Raw genomic sequence first — 10,943 nt, forward strand, 5'->3', positions numbered from 1 at the left:
CCAGCAATTATTCTAGATAAAGCTTTGAACAGTATGGTATGACAAGAAATGCAGTAGTATGAGTAGAAACTTAAACGAATTAGTGTACGAGTGGATAAATTGATTTTTATTAACTTTTCCATTTTTACATAAGCTTGAATGTAGCAGGTTGATTATTGAAACAAATTATCCTTTTCCGAAATTTAACAGAAGTTGAAAAATAAACTTCTGTGGAAAAATTAACGTTTTTCTTCGTGTCTGAGGAAAAATTTTTGCAGGTAGTATTGACATTTTATTTCAAGATGTTATGAAACATTGGTGCTCTATTTTTTTGCAAAAATGCAACATTTATTCTAACCCTTTGTAGCAGACATATTATCGGTGTTAGTAATTGTTTGTTTAGTATTTTTTTTACTGTCTCCTGCTTGTAATATTATACTTAATGTTTTAACAAATCGGTTGAGATATCAGATCTCAACCCGAAGTGTTATTTACATTTAGCGACGAAATCAAAGTTTGCCCCAATAGTTTTTCCCACAGTTAGCTGTAACTAATTGAACTGATTGACTTGATCGTTTCAGTCGTTCTGCAGCAGCTGGTGAGTGAGACAACAACATCGGCAGTTGTTATGTACATAGAGTTCAGTGGAGCAGCTACTCTTAGAAGAGACAGTAAGTGATGTCAATAAAGTACCGTCATGTGTTATTGTATCATTTAAGTACCGTCATGCACCTGTGTGTTTTTTTATGAAGCAGGATATGAATACGCTAAATTTTCGAGATTGATTTATTTTGCCTTTGCTTTTAGTGGAAAGGCAGCAAAAGCAAGGCGAGTTTTAGTCTAGCTGTGGAATTTTATAGTTCAAAAACTTCGGATTGTAATGGGGCGCCGTATTTTTTTAAATGTTTTTCCAAATCAAAACTCAATAATTGACAGGTCGAATTTACACAAAATTGAAGGCCAACGGTTATACATGATAATTTCGAGAAACATATGGTTTTTTTGTTTTCATAAACTTCCGCGTAACAATTGGTTGTGAAACTTTGAGTTCTGACTGCATTCGTTTTTTGGTAGTCTGTTAACTTGGTCTCACTAATGACATGTTCAAATGGCTTCTCAAGCAGTCGCAATTTAGGCCAATTACTTTTTTATTGAAAGCTTATGGATGTTATGGCTTATAGTTGTACAAAAGTTGTTTTAAGAAACGGTTTTTTGAGATTTGTCACTTTCAAACTTATATCTCCCGCCTTTGAGCGTAGTATTATTTAGGATTGAGTGTAGATTTTATAGGCATCCACACCGTTCACTCGCAAAATTGAATTGACTTCGTGATTTTTACCTGTATTTGTTCTTTTTGTCGTTCTGGACAATGACAGGTCCCACTGATTCCGTATAATGTATTAATGAAGCAATTGAATGATTTCAAATGATTGCTAATGGTTTTCATGACTTTGGATTTAATTATTATCAAAAAGTTTAAACGTTTTTATAACAAGGCCCGTTTTGTTTTCTGTCTGCTTGTTAGTTATCCTCAATACAGACAGTGGGTGCCATATATTTTCTGGTGAAATGAAAGTCAATTGGTTCAGTTTAAATTTTATCTGATGCTTTTTTGATTTTTTTAAGCTTTTTTTGAAAAAAAAGGGTAGACATTGCGCTTTGGTCCTAAGTAATGCGTGTTGTTTTATTTGATTTTGTGGTTTCTATTGTCTCTTAGTCTCCTTAATGGCCGGTATCATCGGCCCTCTAATGAGTCATTGTTTTATTTGTATAGTGTTTTGAGCTTAAAGTGATTTTTAAACTGATACACGAATATTCTACAAACACTACTTTAATTTTTGAAAGTTTTCTATCTCTTCCTCATTTGGTGAACAAATAATTCAGAAACGTGGTAAAGTGGATTCGGAGCATTAAAAGCGAGCCGACAATACCGAGCGTCCTTGTTCCTATTTATAATCCTATCGAGTTTTCTCTGTGTTTTTTTCTTTTTGTTGAAGCAAAATGGCGCTGATAGCGGCCTTGTTGCAATTATTTTTGGAGCAACTGGAAGCGTTGTTCCTGATATATTTTAACTTTTAACTTTTCACCAAGTGTTCTGGTCCCAAATTAGCTTCCATTACTGTTTTAAGACTGAGAATTGTGACTCATTCAGAAAAGCAATGAACTGTTTCTATATTCAACAGGAGGATTTTAAAATTGATAATCATACGTGCAATGCTTTCCTTTTTTATATTTTTAATGTAAAATATGATCCTGTAATTTTTTAGCTTTTTATTAGCAAGAGAGCAAGAGCCTATTTTAAGTTTTCGCTGTTTGAGTTTTATGCTCCAATTGGGGTGATTTGAGTGCTCAAATAATTCCCGGTTTTGTATGCAATCATTTAATTGTACCCCGAGAATGAAAAACTTGATACCGTGAACTGGTTCATTTTCAAGGATTTCAACCAGGATTAGGACTTCTGTAAATATACAGCTTTGTGAATGAAAAATTAGGAGCGCCTCCTAAGTGCCGACCTATATATTTTTTTAATATTAAAGCAGACCCTATGTGGGCGTCTTGTTCAGCCTTATTGTTTATAGAGCTAGAGCTACTTATTTCGCGCGACGTAGACTTATCTAAATCTAACGGACTAACCGACCTGGAGAACATTGGAGATAAATTTCAATTATAACGGCGAAATATATATATATATATATATATATATATATATATATATATATACGTCGGAGTCAAAGATTTACACATAGTGCCAAATATTAGAAGATTGACTAGAAAGGCGTGTTTAAAGTTGAATGGAGTCTTCCCAGTCTTTCATTGGTGGAGAATACACATAATGGATTTTCATCTGCAATATTTTGCCTTGGTCTTTCTTTACGGAAGTGTTTGTGAAATTAACTGGGCTCATTTCTATTGTTTTCAGCTCTGTGTTAAATAGTTGCCGTCAGCCTCTCAACAACTATTATTTAGGCACTCTCCTTTTTTTACAATTCGAAGAATTTGAACTGTATTGGGGCGCTGTCTTTTTTTTACGATTTGTTCTCACATTTTCATGATTTTTGAAGTCAAATTGGAATAGTGATTTTGGCCACGACGAAACAAGAACTGGAGCGAAAAAGCGAGTGGTTTTTGCGGCGTGAATTTTTTTTGTTCTACATTTAAAGAAGAGTGAAAAAAATGGCGTTCGAACGAAAAATCGCTTTCTCGATAGTGGTTTTTTTGTTCATATGCGTTAGTTTCACTTTGATTTTTACTGTTTTTTTCGATTTTTTGCAGCGGATTTTTTTTCTTAATGGTTTTCCCAATCCATTCATGGCTCATTCTGGACCTAGTTTTTTGTCTGAACCAAATTTCTCTTTCTGGCTAGTGGTTTTTTGTTCACATGCGGCTTTTTGACATTGATTTTCAGTTTTTTTTTATAAATTTTTTGTTTTGGTTTGATTTTTTTTAGGAAATGGTTTACCCAATTCACTTATAGTTAGTTCTAGGTCCAGTTTTTGTTGAGTCAATGAAAATTCTTTCAGTTGTACGTCAGGACTTGTCGTGCTATGTCTCTTTAATTCGCGTTTTTCGTTTTACATAGGTAACGATTTTCCCGTTTGACTTCTGACTTAACTGACTGGATTTTAAATTTTTCACGCCCTGAATTACGCAATGTGTTGAAGAGACGGTCAATGTCAAAAGAGCAAAATCAAAAGAGCGGGATAAACCGATAAAGCCCTGTCATTAAGTCATAGTGCATTAGGTTATCAAAGTTCGTTAGAGTGTTTGCTAGCTGACATTGGTGTTAAGCTTATCAGCTTTCAGTTTAGAAGCTGTATTAAGTATAGTTTTAGAGTCTAATTGATACTGCACGCTAATTTAGAACACTTTTTGACACTGAAAAAAAAAACAGAAAAAAAAATTCGGTCAGTTTGTCTCTTCTTTTTTTTCTTTTTCTGTTTCAATTCCGATGTACATCAAGCGCCTCCACGGCGGCTATTTTCCGGCAATCTGCCGGCTATGTTTGATGGTTGATAGTTCTGAGCTGATTTAGACACGATTATTGCAACAAGTGCAGCTGGGGTGATATCGAGTGGAACGAATTTCACTGACACCAACTTTGTAAACAATGTGAATGAGGCGACTGATTTGGCAGCTGGCACTAGTTACCAATACACACTCACTGATGCCAGCACGACTGGCACCGAAACTATGTGCACTAGTAAGTTGAACGGCGTATTATTCGTCATTTCTTGAGCTCCACTTGCAGCCACTTGTGACTTTGGCAATTTGGTAAAACTACGGTCGCCTGCCATTGTGGGTTTCATTAAAAATGTACTGATAATGAATCAAGTAATTGTATACTCGGTTGTGTGGCTACCGTAGCTCACAAGTTTAGTACCCCTTTTTTCTGGGTCCATCGACATCTATATTGAATACCTGCTTGTAGGTTTTAAAAACCAAAATGTAAAAATGCTGTTACTCACTAACTTTTATAGGAACTTTACTATGAGTTCAGAGTGTTAATATGTAGAGTTTTTAACTGGGATAGTTGTCATGTTACAAGGACTTACCATATGTGTTTCATAGTCGGATTATAGCGGAGATAATTACAATACAATTAGCGAGTAATAGCCTTAATTGGAGCGGATCGAATGCGTGTTGTATCCACTAGTAGCCTTGCATTTAAATAGCTTTTCACTGCTGTAACTAATATTTCTCTGTGTTGACTCTAACTTAGTAATAGAGCAAAAGTTTTCCAGTTCTCTCTCGCAATTTCTTTCCCCGTTTTAGATAGAAAATATTTAAGAGAAAAGAATAAGAAGTTTTACAAGAATTCGAGAAAGTTTCAAAACTTGTTTTCAGCGATTGTGTGTAAAAGATCCGACGCTATAAAAAGCCGACGTTAGGAAGCGCCAAAACCTGACTTGATTTAAAAATACAGAAGGCAAAATGTTGTCTTTAATTAGCATAAAATGTTAGTTGATTAACAGGAAAAGTACTTATTTGTGTTAATTGATCTCATATTCGTTTTAATAGTTTCATATCAAGTCCCACACGCCGCTGAGGCATGGCCATGACCCCCAATTTTTCTAAATATTTATTTATTCACTTTCAGTTTCTTTATTCACTTTCAGTTGCCACTGTTTTTTCCGTGTCTTATCGGGTTTTCATGCATTATAGCAGCATTAGACGTTATCGTCACGTCTCCCTTGCAGTCAAGCTTTATTATAAATGCGTCGGAGAAGAGTTGTTTCGCCCTGTCAGCTGCTGAGGACAGGAAGTACTTACAGTACGCCGAAATATAGTTAAGTCGGAATTCAATTCATTTCTCTGGTTTTCTAGTCACGGGGGATTTTTAGAGACATTTCGTAAGACCCTCAAACGAATCGCTGCTCTGGCTGATAACAGAAGTTTGCAGCCGGCGGGGTTGTCGTTAGCTTTCAGTAGGTTATCTCAATCAGTCTCTGTTACAGCAATTCGGGGATCCGCAATCATGCTCCTTGCAAGAGATGCGAGATTATAGACGCATATGAAACGCGAGCCGATCTTTGAATCCTTATCCCACCAGTTAAGAGTATTCCAATTGAAAGTCAGATTGTGAGGGTTCCACTATCCCAAATGAAAATTCGTGTGTGTGTGTGTGTGTGTGTGTGGGTTTTAATATTCTACCTGAAAACCCGATTGTGTAACCATCATCAGAGTGACGAGGGAACATTAATCCGAGTGTTGCTGTGATTTCAAACTTGGATAATGACTTTAAACTGATAACTAAAGGCATATCAATGAGTTAATAAAGTCGACCGACTAAGATTATCTTACCAAGCCATTTATTAATTGAATTCATATCTTATAGCCCCCCCCCCCCCCCACGAAATTATAGCCCTCCCCACATTATGGCTTGGTGGGGGGGGGGGGGGGGGGGCTACAGATTATCTGACCACTGAGCTGGGGGGGGGGGTATAACGGGAAAGACCGTTTTATCATTTTATACACTCTTAATGTACACTGTGCCTTGTAAATGATGATGAATTAGCAAATTTTCCATGATTTCAGGAGCTCTGCCTCCTTCCCAGATCCTGGCTACAGCTCTTGGTCAGGATTCAGCCAGAGTGTTCATCACTGCAAATCCAGGCAACCCAGGACCGATTGGCAGCTACGAAATTATCAATTTGAACGGATCTTTTGCCCAAAATACTAGTAAGTAATTAGATACAAGCAAAAGTTGCTTTTTCTTCAACTCATGATGAAACGATCTTGAAGTTTTTACCGATTTATCATTGAATTCTATCTAATTCTGTGAGAAATTTCTCTCTATATTGTCTGTATATTTCCTGATGGTTTGTAGGTGCTAAATGCGAAAAGAGCAGATTTGATAAATCTAAGATCTCTATTGTAGCGTAGTTTCTGTTATGATTTCATGACGTGTTCAAGACAGTTGTCCAGTATGTGGTCACAACGAAAGGATTGCTTTTGGTCGGAGGTTTTCACAGACGTCTGCAGCGTACGAAACCATGAGCAGGATCCAGAAAATTCACACAATCAGAAAGTTGTTGTCAATAAATAGTTCATTAATTTCAGACAATATCAATTTATATCAAATTCATTTGCACCATAACAATTAACACTGATAGAAGTTTGTTTACAAAACATTCTGCATTACCCGACTAAAAGCAATTTGTACCAATTATTCTCGTCCGAAAATCATGGCGACAAAACGTTGATTCGCTATTTATTATTGGATGCTCAGAACAATTAAGTTGCACAAAACAATTCAAAAATGATTGTTGTAAACCGGTTGAAAACTGAGTTTCATTTTGTTGTTATTTAGGTTATGGGATGATATCTGGATTCATTTCATTGCTTCTATCGCTATTTCAAATAATGTTGTTTTAGCAACCGCCGAGACTATTGTGACAAACATGGACCCACCATTCTCCACACACGAGTTTCAAGTCACTCAACTATTTGAGTGCCAATCAACCACGCCAGTCTTTATCAACAGCGAAACTACAACAAGTAACGTCATCCGTCTGGCACCTGAGTACCCCGTGATCGTATCAGCGGCGGCAGCTGCCCAAAGTGGCGACATCACTCTTGATTTCAACTTGACGAATCTGGCGAGCGATCTGAGGTACAATTTGTACAGAGATAATACTCTGATCAAGACGTTTCTCTTCTCAGAATACGAAAACTTCACTATTGTGACCTCGGGAGACTACACAGACAGTGGTAAGCTACTGCTCATGAGGTTCATTTTGAGTCCACCCATTTTTATACGAAAAAATCTTTGGCACTATGCTACATTTTACTCACAATTTTTGAACGCAATGACTATTTCTACACTTTTTTGGGGTGCCGAGAGTTTATCGGCATTGAAAAAGCCCACATTAAAATTGTTTGCACAGATATGAAACAACAAAAAAATTTTAACCCATGAAAGAAGTACTACTGATGTACTGATGCATCGCCATTTTTGTTGTTAGGCTTGGCACGTGGCAACGAGTTTGCGTACAAGTTGGAGGCAGATGACCAGATTTCGGGGCTGAAAGTGATCACGAATGAAACAAAAGCCTGCACTTGTAAGAAAAATTTTCTTTTTTTCTTTTGGGTCGGATTACGTGACAATTTTTAGTCCAGTCAGTTTTTTTAGAGCCTATGAATATTTTTCAATCCTAAGAATTTTGGCCAGTTCTCATCGTTATCAGATATGTTTTTAGTAATATGAAAGTATGCGGTAGCACAGCGAGTGTCTTCTGTTAAATTTATCTTTAGATTTGAAGTTTTGAGGCTTCTATTGCGACCTCTAAATGTCCTACTTGTTTTTATATTAGCTAGTTTTGGTGATGCGAATGCTCAAATCTTTTTGTTATGAGGTATAAATCTTTTACCAAATATTTTTTATCAAGGTCGAGGTAAAGAATAACTGTTTTAAGACATAAGATAAAAGTTTTGGGTAGTCACTGTTTTGCTGGTGAATTTCCGACACTTCGAGTCGCTTCCGGAATTCTTTCGGCTATTTTTTTTATTCCGTCGTCAAGATTTTTGTTGCGAGCATATGACGTCACAATAATTTTAAACCTGTTTTTTGTTAATTGGTTCATGCATTTTCAACTGAATTGCGTGCATGACTTCATTTTTTCACTCTAAGTTGAGAGTTTTTGTTCATTTGCGTGATTAAATTCTTGGTCACACGTGACTTGCCTCACTTTAAAAAATGACTTCCTCTCTGAAATTAACTTTGATTCAAAGAGAGTAGGTCAAATGAGTGTGTGCCATTCTAACTGAAGTTTATTGGAAAGCAGCTAATAGAAACAGCAATAATTTAAGCAGATTCGTAATCAAGTTCTAACATCTCAGCATTTAATAAAAAAAGTAGTTTGTTTTTGGTCTATTTCTTTTGCTATCTTTTTGAGACTGCAGATCTACGAAGCTATTTCGGCTATTTTCTGGCAATTTGCCAAACAATGTTTTATTATAGTTATTTTTGTGCGCTTCTTTTTTTGGAGAAACAAAAACAATGAATTCATTGTTTTCCGTTTTTTACTTTGAAAGGCGCGAAACATATAAAGTGCATTTATATCTGTTTTAACCCTATTGAACGCTGCGTTTGGAAAAATTGTTCGCGTCATATGCTGCTCATGCTTGAGCTTGTTCAGCTCGTTTACATATTTGGGAGATGGTTGCACGACGGTGCGTCGTATTGCAAGAGAATGATTCAAATTCAACCGGGGTTCATTTTTTGTCTCAATAAATATGTTCCCGCCATTTAAAACCATCTAATCTGTAGGGTTTTAATTGCCACCAAAGTAATCAATTCGATCTTGCTTTACATGTTGATTTTGTAGATCCTGCTGCCGTCACTACTGCCTCCTACGAAAACAAAGCCGACCAGATTGTGGCCGTGTCTTGGGATGATCCAGGTGGCAGTTACGACGCTTTCTCAATTACTGTTGGCTCTTCGCCAGCTTTCAACACTACTTCAAACCCAGTTGATATCGGGTAAAGATTTAAACTGGTTCAGGAATCAATATTCAGGAACGTTTTCTGTTGTCCTGATGGTAAATTTTAAACATATCGAGTGGAAACTGAAAGGTTTGATCGTTGATCGATAAGCCAGCGTATAATACACTCTGAGGAAATTATTATTAAAAATTCATTATCTGTTGGTTCTGGAATTACTTAATGGTTGCGTTGCATAATAGTTGATTGGTTGCATAACGAAAATTGAAGCATTTCCCTATCATATTGTTTACGTCTGTGCAGGTACTGTTTTCATGCATTGCATGCAATAAACGTTTATTTGGAAAATTTTGGGCCGAAAGAAAGATGCAGATAGCAGTAGCGTTACAGTTAGAAGTAGTAAGAAATGGGGGGTCTGTCGCCCACTTTTCGACTCATTTTGAAATTGTGTCTTCTCTGCTCAGAATGGCTCCAAATTAAGCCTAAGGCTTTGCTGTGCCACACAAAGCCACTATAAACGACTACAAACGATTTAAACATTCTCTTTGAGTTCAATTTTGAATTGAAATTTACCTTAATTTACTATAAAATCGCAAGTACTTAAAACAAAATAAAATTAATGTTATTTGATGCATTTACAAGGTAACTTGGCGCATCGAGTTATTTCTTGTCCCTCGTCATTTGTACGTGTTCAAAACTCAATGTGCCAATTTACCTTTTGTGGAAAATTCCGAAATCTTATCTCGAAAATAAACTATTTCTGGCAAAAATTAGTTTTCTCATTTACAATCTTACTTTTTGAAAATCAGTTGACCATGAGCACTCAAAACTTTGCTCCGTTTCATTACCGTTTCATTATTTATTACGCAAAATTTTTCGTCCCTGTAAAACTTAGTCCTGAACCAAGCAGTACTTTGTCGAAAAAAAGAAAACACGATGACTCGGTTGACGATCCCTTGTTCTGTGTTCCAAGCCAGCCACACGGCCTTGCCTATTGGATTGACGCTTACACGGATCTCAGTTGCAACTCATGACATTTCTTCGACGATCAATACGAGCTGCTTTCGTTGGTGTGAAGACTTAAGTTCTGAACACCAACATCTGATGGTTGTAAGTGAAAACCCGAAGCAAATGGAGAAAACAATAAAATCTTTCATCAAACACGAAAGCAAAGTACTACAAGAGGTTCGGGCACGTATGTTCATACCACATTCAACATTGGGGACCTTCATGGCTCAGATGCTTTGACTGGGAGCTGTTGATGTAATAAGACGTGGGGATGTTTTTGAAAACTTTATTCGGTCAGATGAACTTGGCCTTGAAGCTAAGTTTGTTGAGCGAATGGATTGCGTCTGGGAGATTGAGAAACTTTGTCCTATTAGGCGACTAGAATTTTCAACGCTCACTGAAGATCAGCGACGACTTCTTGGAAAAATTGAAAGCTTGCAAGCCAGTGATTCCCCTTTTAAGTCCACCCTGGAGGCATACATTGATATTTTGGCCTCCGGATTTGGTTCAATCTACCAAACTGATCATTCAGCTTTTCTTGAGGTGAGATGTGGCCTAAGAAACGCTCAATGCACTTGTTGGGAATGTTATGAGGACTCGTTTGACAGCTGCAATTTATCAAGTACAGTGGATGACGTAACAGACGAAGAGACAATTTTCACTAAACAAACATTATCAACTGATTAGATTAGATAATTATTTTTTTATTCATTATTTATCCTCTTATTATTTATTCATTGATTTGTCATTGTATTGTAATTTTTGCTAAAAATCAGTTGCTTCATGTTGTTGCGGGAAAACATAAATCAAGTGTTAGAGAACCTCAAAGTTTCAAGCAGGCTCTTCAATAAAAACTCAGAAACGAAAAATGCGTTTTTAGCTGTTTGTCTGCTTATTGACCCCACCTGTATTTTAACTGAGATAATTGAAAGTGCACCATATGGTGGTCTGATTGGTCCAGGTAATAGTATTCTTCACAACTATTGCAAGAATTCAAAACTTTTGCGTGTTCG

At 36.6% G+C, this 10,943-nt stretch overlaps 1 protein-coding gene across 1 annotated transcript; it reads left to right on the top strand.

The window, feature by feature from the left end:
• Nucleotides 1-560: 560 nt before the first annotated feature.
• On the top strand, nucleotides 561-8,965 carry LOC142356544 (uncharacterized; the record flags this gene model as incomplete). The annotated part of the gene is made up of 6 exons (XM_075408430.1): nucleotides 561-650; nucleotides 4,013-4,180; nucleotides 6,016-6,159; nucleotides 6,856-7,191; nucleotides 7,446-7,541; nucleotides 8,808-8,965. Coding segments are annotated over 6 exons (992 nt in total), but the record flags the coding sequence as incomplete, so codon positions are not given.
• Between the last annotated feature and the right edge of the window lie 1,978 nt (nucleotides 8,966-10,943).

The sequence above is a fragment of the Convolutriloba macropyga genome, unplaced genomic scaffold, assembly GCF_964194025.1.
Source record: "Convolutriloba macropyga unplaced genomic scaffold, txConMacr16.3 SCAFFOLD_5332, whole genome shotgun sequence".
In the NCBI taxonomy this organism is placed as follows: domain Eukaryota; kingdom Metazoa; phylum Xenacoelomorpha; order Acoela; family Convolutidae; genus Convolutriloba; species Convolutriloba macropyga.